At 54.8% G+C, this 21,805-nt stretch overlaps 1 protein-coding gene across 5 annotated transcripts in view; it reads left to right on the plus strand.

The window, feature by feature from the left end:
- The window catches only part of SLC38A10 (solute carrier family 38 member 10), a 41,123-nt gene that overhangs the window by 10,777 nt on the left and 8,541 nt on the right, over window positions 1-21,805 (plus strand). For all 5 annotated transcript variants that reach the window (XM_070773915.1, XM_070773917.1, XM_070773916.1 and 2 more), the window contains exons 7-11: window positions 2,164-2,266; window positions 3,093-3,275; window positions 5,519-5,630; window positions 6,480-6,586; window positions 17,718-17,874. In XM_070773915.1, coding sequence (XP_070630016.1) covers window positions 2,164-2,266; window positions 3,093-3,275; window positions 5,519-5,630; window positions 6,480-6,586; window positions 17,718-17,874 — 662 coding nt within the window. The remainder of the gene's footprint in view (window positions 1-2,163; window positions 2,267-3,092; window positions 3,276-5,518; window positions 5,631-6,479; window positions 6,587-17,717; window positions 17,875-21,805) is intronic.

A 21,805-nucleotide genomic window follows, 5' to 3' on the forward strand; every position in this document is an offset into this window, starting at 1 on the left:
AGAGGCGTGCGTGTGTGTGTGCCTGCGTGCGCGCACACGTGTGTGTGGTTGAGCAGGCGTGCGCTCTGGCACTTGGGGCTCTGTAAATGCAGAGCAGTGATTTCCATAATTCCAGCAGCCTTACCTTCTCCACCAAATGACAGGAGCCTACGATCCATGCCAGGTTGGGTGGTAACCTTGCTCAAAAGAGGCGTAAGTCTGGCCGGGACAGGAAAGGACCATCGGTGGTGGGGGTCTGGCAGAGCAGCCCCCCGCAGCTCCACGGGCATGAACCGTGCCAGTTGTAAACTAACGTGACAGATGAGACTTGTGTTTACACCCACACGCGAGATCCAAATCGTCGTTTCCCACTTCTCATCTCGCTTGGCAGCTCGGTTTCCGCCAGAGCACACTCCACTCTTGCTGTTTAGCGTCCCTGTTAGAGCTGGTGACAGAAGCTACATGCTTTTGCCGTGTACCTAGTTACCGATTGTCCTTTTCTCCTGTGGCTTTGGTCTGGCTTTCCGGTGGGGGCTGCTCTGTCATCAAGTGGGTCTCTTGGGCTTGGTTCTCCGGTTGAGTTATGGGTTCCGGAGGGGGGCGGGTTGTGAGCTCACATTCTGTCTGCCACTCATGGAAGGCACGGGGCCTGGGGATGTGCCCACATCCCCTGGGGAGTGGAGCCGAGAGGTCCAGAGCTGGGGCTCTTCCCCGCACATCTGGCCCTGAAGCGCATAGGCTGGGAGCCCTGCTGCCCTTGCCAGGTGGCCATGGGCCCCGCTGCGTGGCTGGTCTCCCCACCCTGGATGGACTGGGCCTCCGCTGGGCCATCAGTGTGCAGCCCTCCCTGGTCTGACTTCGAGGGAGACAAGTACAGGGCGGCACAGGACCAGCAGGCCCCCAGCGCAGCTCAGAGAGAGCAGGGAGCGCGTGGAGGCCCAGGCTGTGCGGGGGCAGGTGGACACCTCTGACTCAGGTAAACTGAGTCACGGGCTGCTCGGTAAGATGAGCAGGTGCTCTGCAGGTGCCACAGGCAGGATTGAGGAAGGCGAGCACCACAGCCTTGCCACACCCATCCATCCCCACATGTGGGCACAGCCCCTCCCCTCAGTGGCTCCTGGCAGGGGCTTCTCCCCGTGTGTGCTGGGGATGCCCCTGTCCTGAGATCTGGTGCTGGGGCTCCCTGGTGTGGCCCTGGCCCTGACTCTAGGAGCTGGGCAGTCCCTCTGCAGGTCCTCTGCCGCCTCCCTAGTCTGCATGGGTGTATGTGCCCGTGGCCGCGGACTGCCCCCTCTGTAGCACGGAGGTAGGGACAGCTGTCCACGGTGACTCTTGCCCACCAGCAGTGGCCAGTGGGGCAGTGTGCAGGGCCAGGGACGGTGCCCGCTTCTGCCAGCCAGGCCCCCCCCATCCTTGTCATTTGCTGTTAGTAACATTAGCGGGTCCTCTTTGTTCTCCTTTCACTTTTTTTTAAGTTGGTTTTGGGGTTTGGCTGCGCTGACTGTCGTGCTTTTCACTTAACATCCTGCTGCGCCCCCTCCCGGCCTCCCATGCGGCGTGACCGCCGGCCCCGGCTCCCTGGGTGCCACGCCTGAGCCCTCAGCACAGCGTCCCCCTGCTGTCTCTTCTCAGGGCTGCACAGGGCACCCGCCCCTCCCTGGCTCACCTCTCACAGGTGCCGGCTCCCTGCCTGCCGTTTTCAGAGAGCCCACGTGGACGCATCCTCCCTCACCCTGCAGTGCTGCCCTGCTGGCCCTGGGCCGTGGGGCTGCAGCCGCTCTTTCGTCCCAGAGCTGGGTCCATGCCGGCTCTGAGCCCCTCACTGAGGCGCTGAGATGGGCAGGCGGCCCGGCTTGTTTGTTTAACTTTCCATTCTTTTGACAGCGACGCTCTGAACCGCTTCCTGCTTCCCCTGTAAACACGGGCTGCTTAGCCCAGCCCGGAGCTCCCCGGAGCGGTCACGCTCCTGCTGCAGTGGAACAAACGGCCTTTCATCCTGTGGCACTTCTGAAATGTTTACAGAGAGTGCTTGCGGGGAACGCGCCGAGTGCCGTCCGTAGTATTGTGTGAGCCCAGCCTCGGCGCTGGTGGCGGCTGGCGTCGTGGGAAGGCAGGTGCTGGAGACTCGGCTGGGGGCCTGGGAGAGGTGACTCGGCTCCTCGAAGTTGCTTGTTATTTTTACAGCCAGGTCCTGCCCACGTACGACAGCCTGGATGAGCCATCAGTGAAAACCATGAGCTCTATCTTTGCCTCCTCCCTCAACGTGGTCACCACCTTCTACGTCATGGTAAGAGCCCTTTCATGCCCCTTCCCCTCCCCCAGCCCCTCCAGTCCCCAGTACAGCCCTGTCCTTGCTTCTTCCCATCCCGGCAGCCGAAGGGCAGCTCTGCCCCTCCACTCAGCACTAGCATTGGCAGGGATCTGACTCTCCAGGTGGTGTTGGTGTCCCCATCCCCGGAAGAGCGTGGGCACCTCAACCCAGGGCCTGGAGCCTCCGCACGACCTCTGCTGACTCACTGTAGAAAGGTGGTGCAGCAGTGAGAAATTCGAGAAATAGCAGAGAAAGAAAATCACAAGTTCCAGCCCGTAGATGCAGATGCAGTTCATGTTTCAGTAGATGTTCCCCTCCAGTCTTCTTAATTCTCTTCATTGTTTTTTACATGTCAGATAGAGCTATAAATTCTTTGAGAGTCTGACTTGTTCTCCTGAACCCTGTGGTTCCGCCACTCTTGTCGGTTTTTCCGAATGGTCCATCAGATTGTTGTCCATTCAGCCTGTGGGGACAGCAGTTTACCCCTCGGTTCCCAAGTTTGGGTTTTGAGCCACATTAAATCCAGCCCCTCCGTGGGGCTCGTGGGGCTCGTGGGGCATGCCTCTGCTCACTTTCCAAGCAGGCAGCTCCCTTCTCTTGGTGCCTCGCTGTCCTAGCAGGGAGAAGCCACGTGGGACTCTCACCTTCAGGGCTTCCGCCTCTGCTCATCAGAGAGGACTTGTATGAGTCAGGAGCTGGTGGGCCTTGGTCCTGCTTCAGCTGCTCGTGACGAGGTTCCAGGCCATTCCAGAGAGGGTGTGCCTCTCCCACCACACGTCCCCTGCTGTTGGTCCCCCTGCAGGTGGGCTTCTTCGGCTACGTGAGCTTCACTGAAGCCACCGAGGGCAATGTGCTCATGCATTTCCCCTCCAACCTGGTGACTGAGATGATCCGTGTGGGCTTCATGATGTCCGTGGCCGTGGGCTTCCCCATGATGATCCTGCCGTGCAGACAGGCCTTGAACACTCTGCTCTTCGAGCAGCAGGTAAGGTGCTCAGGGCCCTCGGATGGCGTTCTGCCCAGAATCCTCCCTGTCCTGGCCTCAGTTACATTGTCCTCCAGTGGCTTTTGCTAGTTCCTTATTTTTCTGGGCAGTAGCAGGCAGAGCTTTTTCTAGTAAAAAATCAGAAACTCCAGTTAAAATGGAATCTTTTAATAGGGATTTTTTTTTTAAACCAACCAACTTTGGAGAAAAGAGTGCCAGATCAGCCAGGTTGATTCCTGAAGGAGACGTGGAGTCAGGCTCAGCGTCCAAGCAGCTTAGGCCCATGTCCTGTGACTGCCCTGCTGTCCCTCGTTGGAGGAGTAGTGGGAAATCGGGGGCTTGCTGCAGCATGAACCCATGGGAGAGGAGCAGGTGGGAACTCAGGAGAGCCGGCTTGACTGACAGGCGTGTATAATGGCCGGCCAGGTGGGCCGATCGGTGCTGGGGTCAGGCTACCGTTCTCTTTAGGTTTGTGTACCAGAAGGTTTGAACAGTTTGACAGAAGACATCTGAGCCCTGAGAGAGGCTGTTTGGTCTGCTGTCGTATGTGTAGGCTGGCTCCATGTAGTCCTGCGCGAGCAGTTTTCAAATGTACAGTTGGAACCCAGACTCCCCCGCTAACTGCTGCCCAGCTGACAACAGGTGGTACAGGTGTGGTAGCTCACGCCCCAGGGCAAGGGCATGGGGTTGGCCCCGTCTCTCTGTGGTGGTTCTTGTGTTCCTGCCCAAGTCCTTGAGCCTGGTCTATGGCGTCAGCCAGGACTCCTGGTGGTCAGTTGAACTGCTTAGGCCACAGAGGCGGGGAGGGGAGAGTCCAGCAGGCAGGCAGGGAAGGTGGCTACTTAGGACAGCTGGAACCAGGCTTGTGGTCTAGAGGCTGGCACGTGGTCAAGTCAGCCTCCCTCGGATTCTGCCACCAAGGCCAGCACCTTGAGGCAGAGCCCCTGCCCTGAAAAGCTGGCTGCCTGACCCCTGCCCTTGTTGGGTGTCCAGGTGCCTGGACACCACGCGAGGCTCTCTCCCCTTGGGGGCACAGCAGGCTAGCTCATGGAGCCCTGGGGTCCTCGTTTGATGCACATGTGTGCTTCATATCTGAGAAGCATTTGTGTCTCTGTATGTAACCCATTTTTATCATTTTTAAAATTAGAAAATTAGTACCGGTGACAAAGGCAATGTTAACTCAAGTGGAAAGCTTACCTGCATGTCTCCAACCTCACGCGAATGACCTTCTGCTCCCCTCAGCGTCTGTGTGCATCTCTGCAGATTTCCTCTCGCTGCATTATCTCTTGTCTCCACTCCACGTGTATCCATAGAAACCCCCAGTGTCACTGCGCCCTTGCTCTCACCTCCTAGTCGTTGCTTGACGTCTCCTGGTCACCCTTGACCTTTCACAGATAACTCCTGTGACCCCTTGATGCACGTAGCTGCTTGTTTCTTCTCCTCTTAGAGTGTTTCCTGGGGAAATTTCTGCAGGATGCTGAGCCAGAAGGTGTAGACCTAACACCCTCCCGCTCTAGTCTGTTCTGAGAAAGCCACCGTTGCAAGTCAATTCTGGATGTTGGGTGCTTCCAAACTGTAGCTCGAGAAGGGTTGAAGCTTCACTTGAGTGGTGTTTTCCTAGCCCAGCAACAGTAATCACGGTCGGCCCCTCCTGTGTGCACAGCGCTGTTCTAGAAGCTTCTCTCCCGTTACCTCCCACCACAGCCTGATGAGATGCTTCTGGTGCCTCTGTGCCTTTGGGTGAGAGGCTGAGCCTGAGATGGTCTCTTGGGCTTGACTGTAGCATGTTGTGACTTCTCCCCTTGTCTTCTTCCTGGACGCACCTGCTGGAGGCAAGGATGGCAAAGCTGAGCATGTCTGTGCACATGGGGGCCCACCGCACCCTGAAACTGCTGCGTGTTACTGTGAGTGGGGCTGTGCTGTGCCTCCTGTGCTATGCGGCGCTTTTAAAAGTCTCTGTCACAGCACTGCTCTAAAGGGAGGACGGAAGGATTTGTTCCAAGTTTCTCAGAACGAAGTTACCCCCATAGCTGCTGTGAGGAGCAGCCTGGGCCTTCTGGGGCTCCAAGCTTCTGGTTGCAGGGTCACATTCAGGCACAGCTGCCTGTGCTGGGAGCGCTCATCCACCACCTCACAGGCCGACCCACCTAGGGTGTTGGCAGAGCCCTTTAGGGACGTGCTTACAGGAGAGTAGACAGGAAATCAGTCATTTCTAAATCTTGTTTTTATTTTCTTTCATATAGCAAAAAGACGGGACCTTCGCCGCTGGAGGCTACATGCCGCCCCTGCGGTTTAAAGCCCTCACCCTCTCAGTTGTGTTTGGAACCATGGTCGGTGGAATGATGATCCCAAACGGTAAGGCGGTGGGCTGCTCCAGTGACCGGCCTCCCACCGGCTTACCCCGCCCTCCCCGACCCGTCCTGCTGTTGTGCGCCCCTGCCTCTTCGGTGTTCAACCAAGACACTCAGAGTCTTGCCACCGTCCTCTCTGGTCAAAAAAACAGGTCCAGAGACTCTTGGGTGGTCTTTTCTTTGACGCCCTGAGAAAGGCTAGGGAGAAAACGCTGCAGCTTGATGGGACCACAAACACATGGGTAGAGCTGCGGTGTGGGGTCCAGGCCTGAGGTGCGAGTTAGCGGTTACCAAGCAGTTCCTTCCTTACTTCCGACTCCTGATTTTGTTGACATGTCACTGAGGGAAAAGGGCAGGGCCCTGCTCCAGCACAGATAAAGCTTATTGTCCTCAGACATCCAGTGGGCCCCACATGCCCTCCAGGAGCAACCCCGAGGCCCCCACACTCCTGGCTTCCCCACAAACCAGGACAGGCTCTGCTGGGTCACTTGCTGGGCACCAGGTGGGGTGATGTAAGATGAGCTGGCCCAGCGACCCCCGCTGGGTGCCCAGACACTACAAGGAGCCAGAGCACCGATGTGGGCCCCGCCGCGTGGGGCAGGCGGTGCTGTTAAGCTCACCTCGCTGGCGGGGAAGCCGAGGTTCAGAGAGGGAGGGCTCGCCTGAGGCCCCGGCCCCACACAGCCCTTCATCACAGTGTCAGGGTGGACAGCTCCGCTGTCTTTGTGAGCACAGCAGGCTGTGCCCTGCTCCTCGCTGCTGTCCAGCAGCACGTGCAGAAGGGTCCTTGTGGGAAGACAGCTCCTCACCCTGCTCGCTGGAAGCTCACCCCTGCCTGTTGCGCTCTCGCCAGTGGAGACGATCCTGGGCCTCACGGGTGCCACCATGGGAAGCCTCATCTGCTTCGTCTGCCCGACGCTGATCTACAAGAAGATCCACAAGAACTCACTTTCCTCCCAGGTGCGCGTGGCACTCTCACCCCACTCCTGGCGGGCTGGGTTGGGCAGAGCGGGAGGGCATGTTCTCTGATGGCTACTGGAACTAGTTGTATTCCTTACACAAAAGGATCGTGGTCCCACAGGTCTGGGAGACGTGGGTCTACGCCACGGTGAGCAGCCTTACACCCCAGGTACACCCCAGGGCCGCCGAACTGAGCCAGGCTTATCTGAGTGTTAAGTACTGAACAGCTTTTCCCTGCCTGTCTGGTGACTGGATTATCCGTGTGTGCCTCTTGTGTTCCACGACCCTGACTCCATCCTCTGCTGAGGTCACCCGCAGCTGTCTTGCTAGGGACTGTGGGTTTTTTTTTTAATTTATTAGGCTGACCCGGGTCTTAGTTATCTGACATGTGGGATCTTGAGTTGCAGCGTGCACGATCTAGTTCCGCGACCAGGGATCAAAGCCAGGCTCCCCTGCATTGGGAGTGTGGAGTCTTAACTGCTGGACCATCAGGAGAGTCCTTGGGGACTGTCTTGTTGGCGTCACCTCTCCAGGCTTTCACTATTATGGACAAAGCCACAGTGAATATGTGTGTACACGAGCATTTCTATACATTTGAGAAAGTACTGTAGGAAGCTACCTGGGTCTGGGATCCCTGTATCAGAGAGCAGGAGCTTCCCCTCAAGGACCCATGTGCAGGTCGGCCTTGTAGCTCCGCGACTGAGCTCAGCCTCTCCTCTCCATTGGCCCGAGGGTGATGGCAAGTCTTGGCTTCCCTGGAGTGAAGGTGGGCATTTCTCTTTCCATGAACTGTCTGTGCTTTTTGCTCACCTTTTATGCAGTTGTTGAGCTTTTGGTAAATTCTTTGAGAACATAGTATACGTAAGGCAAAGCACATAAATCTCACATACAGCTTGATATATGTGGGCTAAGTGAAATGAAAAATGTGAGTGTTTGTTGCTCAGTCATGTCCGACTCTTCAGGACCCCATGGACTGTAGCCCGCCAGGCTCCTCTGTCCATGGAATTCTCCAGGCAAGAATACTGGAGTGGGTAGCTATTTCCTCTTCCAGGGGATCTTCCCAACCCAGGGGTCGAACCCAGGTCTCTCAGATTGCAGGCAGATTGTTTTCCATCTGAGGCACCAGAGGGTGTGGCTAAGTGAACACAGTCACAGAACCACCTCAAGGGCAGATACAAAATATTCCAGCACTCGAAGCTTCCCTGGGGTGCCCTAGTCTTTCCTCCACAGAGATTACTGCCTGTCTTCTTATGTTTTGGAATAATTTTGCCTGCCTTTCAAGTTAGTAAAAATGGAGCCTCACAGGAAGTATTGGTGAGTGTCTGGCCGCCTTCCTTAGCTTCACGCCTGAGTTCCCAAGTTACTGGCTGGGCGGCCAGGGGTGGTCTGCCCATCCTCCCTGCCATATGCTTCTCCACGTAGGAGTCTGGTCACCCAGAGCTGAGTGTCCCGGGTGGGCTGCTCCGCCCGTTTCTTCTGGTGCAGCCCGTGTGCACTTTGGTTGGCAGTTCTCTTAGGTGTGGAATTGTCAGGTCCCGGCGTTATGTCTGTCCAGTTTTGGTAGATGTTTCCAGACTTTACCCAGTTTTCCAAAGTGGTCCTCGGGCACCATATTGGAATTTTAGTTACATTGACATTTACAGTCCCTTTTTCAGTCTCTAGCCCTTCCTCTGGATATATAGCAGTACCTCATTTGGGTTTTAATTTGTGATTTTCAGGTGACTGATGACATTGAACACCTTTTCATGCTCTTGTTAGCTGTGTGGGTTTCTTCTTTTGTGCCTTTTAAGTCTTGCCCATTTTTTATCTATGAGTTGTCTTTTTCTTATTGATTTGTGGAGGTTTGTTAAAGATTTGAGATACAAGACTTTTTTCAGACATGTATATTACAAATGTTTTCTCTGACTCTTGGCCGCCTTCTCACTTTCTTCTGATCAGCAGATATTCTTAATTTTAGTGTAGTTCAGTTTTTTGAGTTTTTCTTTTGCTTTGTGCTTTAAAAAAATTTTTTTTTAAAAATTTGACTGTACCTGGTCTAGTTCCCTGACCAGGGATCAAACCTGGGCCTTCTGTAATAGCACAGGATCTTAGCCACTGGATCACCAGGGAAGTCCCTTGCTGTGTGCTTTTGATGTACTATTTAAGAAATTTTTGCTTATCCCCAGGTCCTGAGGACAGTGTACTCTGTCATATTGTAGAAGCTTTTTATTTTCTCTTTCACATTTAGATCCATGCCCATCTGGAGTGCCTGGTGTGTGGCAGGGGTCAGGGGTCATGTTCTGGGTGGCTGTCCAGTTGAGCGGCACCCTTTTGCTCCGGCACCATTGTGGTCAGTCACCTGTGTACGTGTGAGAGTGGGAACTCCCGTCACTGGTCTGTCCATCTCTCCCACACTAGAGCTGCCTGTGTTGATTGCTGAGGCTTGTAATGAGTCTTGATGCTGGCAGCTTTATTCTTCTTTAGGGTGGTTTTACCTATAATTAGTCCTTTGCATTTCCAACTCAATTTTTTTTTAATTAAAAAAAAAAAAATTTTGGCTGCACCGTGAAACACGTGGGATCTTAATTCCCCAACCAGGGATTGAACCCATGCTTCCTGCAGTGGAAGCCAGGAGTCTTTAACCACTGGGCTGCCAGGGAAGTCCCCCAACTCAGTTTTAGAAGTGGCTTCTCAGCTGTTGGTGTTTGACTGGGGTTGCATCAAACTGTCGATTGAAGATTGACGTCATCATTCACTTTGCGACTTTTCCTGATTTCCATCCTTATTTCTCCTTTCACCAGTGGCTTATTTATTTAAACACTAAAATTTTAATTTTTCCTAGAACAGCATTAAGTAACAAACAAAAAACACTGTAATAAGTTGGGAGAGAAACCACAGAAAAAAGGGAAAACATCTTAGTACTTTTAATGGTACTGTTTACCTGATTTTTGGATCAAAGACCCCACATCTTTATTTTTCACTGGTCCTCCATATTAGGTAACCAGCCTTGCTCTTGACTGCCCTGCGTCTTTTGAGGCAGGTCTCAGACCTTTCCTTATCGGAACCCCCTCCGTCTGCAGCCCTCTGGGGACTCCATCTGATTTCCACCAGTGGTTTCTCTAGATTTCCAAACTTTGGGGGATTTCCTGGTACTCTTTTTGATTGATTTCACACAGTTCCAGTGTGGTTAGAGAACCGAGCTGAAGAACTTTGGTCCTCGGACGTTCGCTGGGCCCAGCAGGTGGTTGACTCCGGCGGATGTTCAGCTGTCTGGCCGTCTGCAGTTGTTGGTGCAGAGCGCATCCCATGTGTGGTTGGGTTGAGTTTGCTAACTGTGATTTTTTTAGATTTTCGTGTATTCTTACTGATGTTTTAATCTCCTTGTGTGTCAGTTATGAGAAAGGTGTGACGGTTTCCATTTGAATCACTTAAAGGTTCGTGTATCTTTTAGTTCTATCAAGTTTTGCTTTTTGTCCTGAAGCTGTGTTACTAGGAGCTTACAGTTTTCAGATGGTTGTATCTTATTAACCTGACCTTTTTCTGGATGAAATGTCCCTTTTTGTCTTTGGAGATGCTTTTCTCCTTAAAGCAGCCTTGTCTGATACAGTGTAGCTAATCTGGGTTTGTTCTGGGTTTATAGTTGCACGATATCGTTTCTGTTATCCTTTCTCATTTGATGTCTCTGTACCTTTATATTTAAGGTTATGTCTTGGGTAAGAGCATATAGTTTGCTTTTGTTTTGTTTTGATCCAATCTGTTAATAGGAGTGTTTAAGACTGTTTACAGTTAATACCGATTTGGGGGGTGGGGATTAAAGCTTCCGTCGCACTCGGTTTTTTATTTGTCCCATCTGTTCTTTTTTCTGTTTCTTTCTTTCTTTCTCGCTGCCTTTTGGATAAATCAAGCATTTTGAAGTATTTGTTCTCTATTCTCTTAGCTGGTGTTGTACATTTCTGTTCTGCTAGTGGTTATACGAGGCAGTTTAATATGAATCCTTGGTTTATTAGAGTTGACCATAAATTAGTTGTTTTTCTTTTACTAATTCCCAAATGAAGTAACCATCCAACAATATGTTAACTCCATTTATCTTTGTCTTCGGCCTTCAGTGCTATTGTTTTTATGTGTTTTAATTTTACGTGTATTTTAAACGTTACAAGACGTTATTTCTGTTTTTCGGATAGTTGATGTTTGTGTATTTTGGTCCTTCGCACCCTCTTGGTTTTCTGGGGCCTGGTCCATCCCCTGGTGTGCTTGGTAGTTTATGGAGGTGGGTGTGAGAAATCGTCCCTGGATGATGATGTCCTGTGTCCAGCAGACAGAGGACAGGCAGAAGGCCTTGTGTCCACTTGTGAGCAATCTATGTCAGGTTTGCCTTGACTCCTAGGGTGTAGCCCTTCCTGAGTCTCAGCTCGATCACCCGCAGGTTGCTAAATTCTCTGCTTAGCTTTCATCCTCTTGGCAGCTGATCTCTGCACGACTCGGCGCAGCTGGTGGCTGGCACGTGCCTCGGGGAGAGCTGCTCACAGAACGTGGGTGCCTCCTGGAGGGTTCCTCTTCTACAGGATCCAGTTCTGGCTGTGGGGAGCCTGGGGCTTGCCCTGTGTGTTTGCCGGCTCCAGGCTCCTGCTCTTCTGTCCTGGTGCCCATCACCGCTGGCCAGGAAAAGCCTGCCCTGGTGGGTGGTGCTCGTCTCTGTTCTCTGGATTCTCACTCAAGTCTCAGCTGCCGAAGCGGTTCACCCGTGCCTTCAATTGAAGATTTTAGTGACTTTTAGGAACTCCTTATAATATGAGGCAGTTAGTTCATTACCTGTCAAATGGCAAATGTTTTCCCCAGTTTGTGAAGTCCCAGTGTTTTAGTCTATCAGACTCTTTTTAGGAGAGAAAAAAGTCATTATTAAAATGACCCTTCTACGCCGGTGTTATTTTAAGGAATTTTTTCATCAGTTCCTGTAGTAATTCCAGAACTTCATTTTTCCGTTTAAGTCTCTTACTTTTTTTTTTCCTGTGCCACATGGCACGTGGGATCTTAGTTGCCAGACCGGGGATTGAACCTGTGCCCCTGTAGTGGAAGGGTAGAGAGGTTACCCCTGGACCACCAGGGGAGCCCCCATTTAATCTGTGCCTCATCTGTCTTCTCTTTTGGTGTAAGAAGCAAAGTAGGCAGCCTCAGTTTTTTCTAGATGACTGCCTAGTTGTCCGAACGCTGTGAGTCCGTCACTGGTATGAAATGTTGCCGCTTCTGTGTATTAAACTCCTGTGTGCATTTGGGCTTGTTCGGGACTTGTATTTTAATTTCCTGCCTGTTCTGTCCAGTGATGTAGCCATCCGTATTGTTGTAATTACCCAGCCTTGCGATGGAACTCCCTTGCCTTGTCGTGTGGCTCTGAAAATGTTTGAATTCTAATCTCTCTTCTTTCATTAATGATGTTTCTGGTTGTTCTTGATGACTTTCTGTTTTTTTGGCTGCGCCACACGGCTTGCGGGATCTCAGTTTCCTAACCAGAAATTGAACTCAGGTCATGGCAGTGAAAACCCAGCATCCTAACTACTAGGCCACCAGGGAACTCCCTGTTTACTTTCTATGTCAATGTTCCAATCAGCTGATCTGACTCCTAACAAAAATAAATCCACCTTTTTGGTTTTGGTCTACTTGGAATTCACTGAAGCTGTAGATAAATTTAGGAAGAATCATTCCCTTGATACTCCGGCTAATCTGCGGAGTGTATTTGTGAGCCTCCCAGTGTGATAATGGGGTGTGGCGTTCAGTTGTCACGGCTGCTCTCAGCCCACCTTCCCCGTCTCCGTCTGCTGGACCAGCTTCTGTCTGCTACGTGTGCCGGGGGTACTGGGACCTCCCTTTCCTCTGGCTTTTCCAACTGTTTATACATAGGGAGGCTGTAGATTCTCATTTATTGATGTTTTACCCACTGACCTTACGGCCTCTCGGTAATTTCACCTCCCCTTTCTGGTTGTTTCTCGTCTATGTCGTCTTTTGCCTCTCTCCGTGGCACTGGGGGGTGAGGGGCCAGCTCATTGTCTTCCCAGCTGAGCTGGGACAGCTTGTAGTGTTGAATCGTCACATGTAATGCTGGCTTCGGCTTCATGTACAGAAATGAACATGCGCATTCAAACGCCCCCATGTTTCTGTAGACGTGAACACACTTAGAATCACGTTAAAGCGGCATCTCTCCGTGCCTGTTTTAATATGGATTGTTAAAACTGGAAAGCACATTGAATCATATTAACTGCTTTCTGACCATGTGCAGAGAAGATGGTAGGTTTCCCCACTGGACTTGGTGTTCTGGTGAGGTGCATTGTGGGTCAGTCCTGGATGGACCATCTGACTGGGGCATACCGTTTGTATGTGTTGCTGTTTTACTTCTGAATGTGGAGTTTTCATGTTTTGAGAAAAATGAGCTTTGCAAGGGGCACACTCAGAAATGTAACTGGAGTCTGGTGCGCAGACCTCGGGCCTGGAGGGCACCCGCTTGGGGTGTGTCCCTGCTTTCCCGGGAGCCTGGCTGCTGCTTTCCTGGATGGCACAGACCTGGTGTCAGCCTGAGTCCACTTGCCCCACTTGCCTGAGTGTTGCCGGCACTGAGGTGCTTGTTCCTGGCCCTGGCCCTCCAGAAGAGGCAGGGAAGGTGGGGGGGTGCAGGTTATGGGCCCATTGTAGCTGTGCTGGAGAAAGGCACCAAAGAGTGTTCTGAGAAACATCCTCAGAAGCATAAGTAGTGGCCGTGGAAACACTACTGGTCCTCAGCTAGGTGAAAAGAAACCTTACCTGTCATCACCAGTTCATCCTTTATGTTGAAAATTCAAGAACTTGGAGAAGCTCTTCAGTGGGGCTGAGTTAGAGGGGTGGGTTTGCCACGCGGAATTGACACTGTGGCCGGGAGCCAGCAGGGGGAGCAGGGCCGCCTGGAACTGGTGGCTGCTGGGAGGCAGTGGAGCCCTGAGCCAGAGCTGCACCAGCCTCCACGGGAGGGTCCGGAGGTGCCACTGTGCTCCTGAGACAGGGATGTAAGTGCCCACTGGGACCTCACCCAGAATGTGACGCCTCTGCCTCAGGGCTGGGGTGCCTGCCATGCCCTGATCACACTGCACTGAAGACCTGGAATGGGGTGCACGCGGCAGGTACCAGAGCCCCTGCCTCGAGGTGTGAGCTGTGTTTGAACGTGCACGTCTTCAGTCTCAGGTGTGAGCAGTGAAGGGGGACGCCTTCACTCTGGCTCGGTGCCTCTCTCGTGTTCTGAGTTGGGGGTCCCAGCAGTGAAGGGGGACGCCTTCACTCTGGCTCGGTGCCTCTCTCGTGTTCTGAGTTGGGGATCCCAGCAGTGAAGGGGGACGCCTTCACTCTGGCTCGGTGCCTCTCTCGTGTTCTGAGTTGGGGGTCCCAGCAGTGAAGGGGGACGCCTTCACTCTGGCTCGGTGCCTCTCTCGTGTTCTGAGTTGGGGGTCCCAGCAGTGAAGGGGGACGCCTTCACTCTGGCTCGGTGCCTCTCTCGTGTTCTGAGTTGGGGATCCCAGCAGTGAAGGGGGACGCCTTCACTCTGGCTCGGTGCCTCTCTCGTGTTCTGAGTTGGGGGTCCCAGCAGTGAAGGGGGACGCCTTCACTCTGGCTCGGTGCCTCTCTCGTGTTCTGAGTTGGGGGTCCCAGCAGGCTGGGGGTCCTGGGGTGTCGCCCGTGGTCCCTGGGCCAAGTCCGTGGTTTTGTCATAAATACCGCGGCTGAGACGTCAGGATGTATTTGCATTTCTCCTCCTGGCGGCTCTGTAACTGGTTAAAAACAGAAGTCAGGGTTGCGTGATTAGATGTCTAGTGCACCGGGTTCGTTCACCAGTCTTGTCCCATTTGGAAGCAGCTCTTGGACTTGCAGAAGTTATACCTGAAAGATGGGTTTTGCAGGCACGAGCCCCTCCTGTCCCTGTCCTGAGGCCGTGGCAGCCCGGTACCCCTGCTGGCTTCCACTGTGTCATTCCATCACGGCTGGTTGGCGTGGTGGAGACCTCGGCTGTGGACCCTTCTTCTGGGAGCAGCATCTCTTTCTTGCAGAACTTTTGGGAGATGGGTGGTCATCCCTGTTCACACACGTGTGGCCCTCAGCCTTCCACACTTCATGGCAGAGCGGCGACCCGCAAGTTCTGGCCTCTTGTGACCTTGGGGCCTCCCGGATGCCTCAGGCCTTTGGTGGGGCTGGGGGCGGGGGGCGGTCTGTAGTTAGCGCATACTTGTCATGGCTGCCCCAGGGACTTGGGCAACACCTATGCCCTTTGCAAAGTTGGGCCCAAAGGGCTTCACTGGTGGCTCAGAGGTAAAGAATCGCCCTGCAATGCAGGACACCCAGGTTTGATCCCTGAATGGGGAAGATCCCTGAAGGAGGAAATGGCAACCACTTCAGTATTCTTGCCTGGGAAATCCCATGGACAGAGGGGCCTGGCAGTCTACAGTACACAGGGTCACAAAAGAGGCAGATATGACTTAGCGACGAAACAAAGTCCGGCCCACCTGGAGCATCTGCCATGGGGGCGTGTTCCTGCCCTGGTGTGGACTATCACCTCCCACACGTGCCTGCTGGCGGACTGCGATCTGGTCACTGCAACAGCCCGTGGACCTAGATCCCCTCAGCATCGGGCATGGCCCTCCCACGTCCTCACCGATGCTGGCCTGGCATTAATCCTCTGTTCTCTTCAAGCGGGGGTGGCTTTGGCTCCCCTGCCTGGGGGGGTTTTCATGGACCTGTGGCGTTTCTTTAAAAGAAAGGGTTAGAGTGGAGAGCTGGGATCTGTTACAACTGCTCTGGTGGGGCCAGTGGGCTGCTCACGCTTAAGACAGTGGTCGGCTGGCGAGTACCCTACAGAACCCTGGGCAGCTCAAATGCCAGGTGTGTCAGGCGATGAGGGGGTTCCCAGCAAAGGGTAGGGTGGAGACTGCTGCTGGGTGGGGGAGCACAGGTGGGTGTCTTATGGACAAGGTGGAGACAGGAAACACACTTTGCTGGTGGGGTCATGAGATGTCTGGGCTGGAGGCAGAGACAGGTGTGTGCGTGGCGCCATGCAGCGCTTCCTGGCTCCGTGCAAGCTCTTTGTAAGTTGAACTTAAGTTGACACTCTCTTGGCCTTTTTAAGCTTGCTGTCTCCCAGCATTGACGGAGTTAACATTTTTTATTTTGTGTGCGATTTGTTTCTTTAACGCCAGAAAGCCTAGGGTTGAAATAAATCATTCAAAGCCATGGATGAAATGTTGCCTTTGGCTTGTCGGTCTCCTGTGGAATGTTCAGTGATGTCCCCGTAAAAATAACCCAACACAGAAACGACCAACCAGCTGTCTTCATCTCTGTGTCAAAACCATTTTAGGAGCCGCCCAGATCAGGGCCTGGAGGGGATGGGCTTCTGTTGGTGAAGCCCAGGCGCACCTGGCTCTGTCCTGGGGGCTGTGCCAGAGTACCCCTCTGCCTCTGGCCAGCCTGGCAGGCAGAGCCACTTCAGCCATTTGAGTGCTTCAGTCGGGCGCTCGCTCGGTCTTGCCCTCGTCCTGTCGATGCCATGGGGTCCAAGGCGGGACATGAAGTTCTTTTTGTTGTTTCTCAGCCGTCAGCTAGAGAAATACAAGATGCAAGGGATTTAAAGTTTCTTTTTTATTTTTAAAAAACTACTTTGGTGGTGTCTGCTGTTGCTTCTCGAACCTTCCCTTTGTGGTGAGCGGGTGTAACGTGCTACTCTTTGAACTCACAGCTGAAGCTGGCATCTACATGTTATCAAGAAAATTATCTGAAGTAGGGGACAGGAGTCAGGAGCCCTGACCCCATGCTATGCTCAGTGTTTCAGTGCTGCTCAGACACCAGGGGCTCAAACCCCACAACATCCCCATGCACACCTGACTGAGGCCGGCTGGTGGTCAGTACCGGAGGGGCCCTTTGAGTCCACGGCACTGACCGGGCCTCTCTGAAGCATCGTGGACCCTGGAGCGTGGCCAGCATTTTGCCTCTGTGAGCCCCAGACCAGCTCAGTGTTTCCAGAGCGACTGTGGAGAAAACAGACTTTCTCTCTGAGGTTCTCCACGTTGGTTGGCATCCACCTTCAGGAGCGCAGGGCCTTTCTTCCTGTCAGAAATCTTTCTTCTGCAGTTGTGTTGAGCCTGGGAAAGTCTCACCAGTTCTTTTGAACTGATATTTTTTTAAGGAGTCAACGTGCCTTTCAGGAAAGATTTGAGTTCTGGCTCTGAGAGTGCGTGGAGGTAGGTGGCGGGGTCCCCCGGCTCTTCGGGCAGGCTGCCTCGTGGCTCTTCTCCGAGGAAGCAGGAGTTACTGCTCCCCAGGGAGTACCAGGTGGGCCAGGCCGGGAAGGGCAGAACGAGCTGCGCCCACTACCGTGACAGCGAAAGTCACACGGAGAGCGTCGGTGGGCCCCGCATGTGCCGGGGCTCCAGGGCAGACAGTGTCACGGCACGAGGGGTCCCTGTCCTGAGTCGCTGAGGGCAGCACTTATGATCAGCCTCGGGGCCATCACAGGAGGGACAGGGTAGGGACAGGGCCTCTCGGTGAGCAGCAGCGCATCCAACTCAGCTTGCTGGGTAGCACCGATGGGCACAGACCGCCAGAGGGGGCGAGGAGCCACCTCCTCACAGCCGTCCCATCTGTGCCCTGCAGCTGCAGGCGTGTCTAGCCTGCTGGGTGATGTTGGGACTAGTCATTGGTAGCCGGGCACCCAGTGGCCTGGGCCCTCTTCTGGGTGAGGGAGTGGGATAAGCAAGAGCCCACTTTAAGTTGGGTCGAGGCCTCGAGATTCTTGCTCTTCTGGTGAAAACCATCAAGGGGCCCAATCTCTGCAGCAGTAAGTGTGGGCCTACATGGCTGCCAGGCTCTCCAGGCTGCCTGGCTGGTGGGCCGGAGTCTCTCTGGCCAGCAGGCCCCTCCCTGTCACACTCATGCCCCCTGCTGCTTTCAGGCTCCCTCACGCCCTGCCCCGCCCCCCAGCCCCATTGCCGGAGTGGCTCCTGCAGATGTGGCTCACGATTCCGTCACATTGATGAGTTAGTGACCAGTGGTCAGTGTGGTTGGGGCCTCTGCGGGCTGTACCCCACTCGCAAGAAGGGCAGGGGCCCTGGGACTGCGTGACTCCTTTAGCTCTCGGGGTATTTGTCTCATCCAGGTGGTGCTCTGGGTCGGCCTGGGCATCCTAGTGATCAGCACGCACACCACCCTGTCCGTGAGCCAGGAGACCCCCGTGGACTTGGCAAAGGAGGCCGAGGGTGGCAGGCTTGAAGAGGCCAAGGGCGCAGTGAAGGTAGAGGCAGCCCAGCTCCCAGGTACGTGTCTCCCAGGTGTGCACTCAGGCCCGCAGCCTTCTCGGCATCACCGTGGGTCATGGGGATGTAGTCATCACTTTCCAGCTGTCTCACCTGCCCAGCTGCCTCCAGCCTATCCGGGCGATGGAGGGGGCGGGGGGGCTCCTGGGGCTGCTGTATGCAGCCACCTCCATGAGCTGCCTGCGTGCGGGGACATGCTGGACAGCAGGGCAGAGGTCTCAACGCCTCCCCCACCCCCATTCAGAGCACCAGCAGGTAAGTGAGCTTGCGGGTGTCACTCAACGTTTGCCTGTTGTAAGGATGTACATTTTAAGCCAGATTTTCCTGGACCGAGTCAGTGATGCCCCTCAGCTTTGTTCCCTGCTGTCTGCCCGGCCTGCCCCACAGGGGCAACAGTGCTGGCTGCTGGTGGATTCCAGGTCCCTGTGGGTGGTGATGCCTAGTAAGCCCAGGTGGAAGTACTGGTCTCCCCGCCTACTGTGAGTGGCAGAAGGAAAGCTCCCGAGGGCTGTCCAGAGAGGCAGGTGTGTCCAGGGAGGTGCTTGCGGGGCTGGGCTGCCTGTGGTTGGAGGCTCGGGCCTCTCGGACGTGTTGCCGTCTCTGTTCCAGACTTACCTGTCTGTGCTCAGAGAGCCCCTGCAGTTACAGCACCCCACACCAACTTCCTGCAGCAGAACAGTCTCTCCTGGGGCTCTTTTGGGGGAGCCCTGAGCCCAGAGTAATGGGGCATGCTCTCTTCTGTCTTCCTTGGATGGTGAGGGCCAGCGAGAAGACGCCCCCTTTGGGAGTCCCCAGCAGAGAGGACCCCTGGGGATAACGGCACTCAGCAGAAATATTAATTGGAGTGGTCAGAAATAGCTTGGGCATTGCCACAGTGGTTGCACGGATTCAGTAACTTGGACGGAAAGAAGCTTCCTGGAGGAGGGAGGGAGATGGCGCCCCTCCACCCTTGTTAGCAGCCCCACTGGGTCCCTCACCCCCGGGGGTCCTGGCCCCAGTGCTTTGGGGACGCCCCCAGCAAAATGTGACTTGGACACTGGTTTTCCGTCTCAGCTGGCTGCCAGCCCGCCCGGTAGTGGGCTTCTCGGCATCAGCTGACGCAGCCGGCACTGGGCTGCCTGTCCCCACGGTGCTGGGCGGCCTCCAGCCCGCTGCCGGCGCGAGCAGCTGCATCCTGTCGTGGAGGCGGGCCCCGGGCTCACCTGGAGCCGCCGCGGCCACATCTGGTTTCCATTTCTTCCACGAGTCTGTAACAAACACACGGCCCCTCTTGGAACCACATGCCGTTTGTTTAACTCAAGTCTCCGTGTTTCGCGCCCCCGGCCTCCCCGTCATTGATGGGTTGCCTCGTTGAAGCGGAGCTGGGCCCGTGGGGCCTGGGCCGCGTGCCCCGCAGCCGTCCGCCCATCAGCGTGTGAGGCAGGTTTATTGGTCTCTTTGATGTTGAAGAGGCCAGAACAGTACCAACTTTCCCCAGAGCCCGAGCTGGGCTTTGGACTGGGGGAGTCCTGCCCTCCTGGGGACACATGGGCCTGGCCACCCCCAGCCTGGCACTCCCGGCAAGCACGGGGCCTGTGACATGCCTGGTGTGGACAGAAGAGGTGGGCAGGCCTTCCGGAAAGGCTAGGAGACCACTTACCGTGAGGCTGGTGGCTCCCTCGTGGGTCTGGTGAGTGGGTTTGGAGTCTGTCATGCTCCTCAGCTCCTCCTCTGAGCGTGGCCTCATCCCATTTCTTCCTCTCCCTCCCAGCCTGCGGCTTCTCTCAGTGTCAGGAGCCGCCTTGGCCACACACCTCGTACAGCTTGTCCGTCCTCCAGCAGAGACCTGGCCCTGCTTCCGCTGGGTGGGAAAGAATGGGAAGGGCTGGGACGGGGCCTGTGGGCAGCAGCACGTTGGTGCGGGGACACAGCTGGCAGAGGGTGGTCACAGGCCTGAGTGGGAGTTTGCCCTCCCCCATCTCCTTCCTAAATTTCTCTTCTGAGGATGCGTCCCTTGTGCTGCTGTGCCGGGAGCTGGTACACGCGGGCAGGAAAGCGTCTGACCACCTGCGACCGATGCCAGCGTGCCTGTGGGGAGGCCCGGCTGCAGGGCTGCCTCCCTCCTTGGTCCCCACTGCAGCTTTCCCTGTGCCCTGCTGAGAAGGAGCAGTTAACACCCTTGTGCCGCGTGACTTCTCAGTTTTTCTGCCTGTGTGTCAGATGTGGCTGTGAGCTCATCTCATCGGTGCTAAGATGACCATGCCAGCTGCAGCCGAATCTGGAAGGACTCCTCAGGGGAGGGAGGGGCGCTGCCTGCCGTGTCCAGCCCCGAGGGACTGGCCCATGGCCCCTCTACCTGCTGCATGTGGGCAGACGTACCCCTCTGCAGGAGAGTGTGACGAGTGAGCCAGACGGGGCCCCCCAGCCACCCAGCTGGGGCTTTGGGTCCAGGGACCCATTGGGATTCCTGCACATCCAATAGAGCGTGCTAGACAGGGTTTCCCTTGCTGCCTAAGTCAAGAAGAGCAGGGGTTCCCAAGCAGACTTCCTCACGGCAGCAGTGAGGCAGGCACTTTGGAGGTTGTCAGGAAAGGTACTTAGAAGCAGCACCTGGCCTTTTTAAAGGACTGTTGGTGGCTGCTCCTGCTCTCTGCATGGCCCTGGGGTCCTTTGCATCTCCTGAATTTGGGGTTTACTTCCAGTCAACAGGGATTCCATTTGTGGAACTCTGGTGTGATTTTAAGAGACACTTTACTTTTGTGCTTGGCAGTCAGAGGACTGTTTCCATCTTCACTGATCACAGGATACAGAGAGATGCCTCCAGACTCAGAATGGGGTCCTGCAGGGGAGAGTCAAGGAAGAGGAGCCCCTGGCCCTGACCCTGTCTTCTGAGGTGGAAGTAGTCTCGAAGGCAGATTCTCGTTGCCGTGGACAGGCCTGTTCTGGATGTCACACCCAAAAACGGCCGCACATTCCCAGGTTTCAGATCTGTGGTTGTCTGTCTGAGCACTGAAGAATTGATGCTTTTGAACTCTGGTGTTGGAGAAGACTCTTGAGAGTCTCTTGGACTGCAAAGAGATCCAACCAGTCCATCCTAAAGGAAATCAGTCCTGAATATTCATTGGAAGGACTGATGCTGAAGCTGAAACTCCAGTACTTTGGCCACCTGATGCAAAGAACCGACTCATTTGAAAAGACCCTGTTGCTGGGAAAGATTGAAGGCAGGAGGAGAAGGGATGACAGAGGATGAGATGGTTGGATGGTGTCACCGACTTGATGGTCACAAGTTTGAGTAAACTCTGGGAGTTGGTGATGGACAGGGAGGCCTACTGTCCAGCAGTCCATGGGCTCACAAAGAGTCACGCGTGACTGAGTGGCTGAACTGAACTTGGGTCCTGTGTCTCCCTGAGCCAGTCACAGAACCACCTGGTGTCCACACTAGACGAGTGACTGTTGGCTAACAGTCTTCCCAGGAGCTCCTGGTAGAGGCACCATCAGGAGGGTCTGAGTGTGGATGGGGCCAGGCAGGTTAGAAAGCTCCCCGCCCAGCAGTACTGAGGCAGACATGGAGTTTCCCTGCGTGGTGCCCACTTTGGGGAGTGGAGGCCACAACGCTGAGGCTGAGAGGAGGCCCCTCCAGGCCAGGGCGCCCTCTGCTGGCCACTCCCTCTGATTCACTGCCGCGTCTGGAAGGTGAAACAGGCCAAGCCCCTGCCTGGCCTTCATCCTTCCCTGGGGTGACCACCCTGGGTGAATGCGGGCTGTTCTTCAGTTGCTAATTAGGAAGTTTGGTGTTAGTTTTACTGTGGCCCAGAGGCATTGCTGGCAAACTGTCCCCACGAGGAGCTCTGGTTCGTTTTAGAAAGCACTGTGTCCATTGCCGAGGACAGCTGCAAAGTGCCCCAGGCCCGGCTGCTGTGGGCAGGGTGGCCACGTTGTGGACTCATGCCCC

This window comes from Bos indicus, chromosome 19 (genome assembly GCF_029378745.1).
Source record: "Bos indicus isolate NIAB-ARS_2022 breed Sahiwal x Tharparkar chromosome 19, NIAB-ARS_B.indTharparkar_mat_pri_1.0, whole genome shotgun sequence".
Classification (NCBI taxonomy): Eukaryota; Metazoa; Chordata; class Mammalia; order Artiodactyla; family Bovidae; genus Bos; species Bos indicus.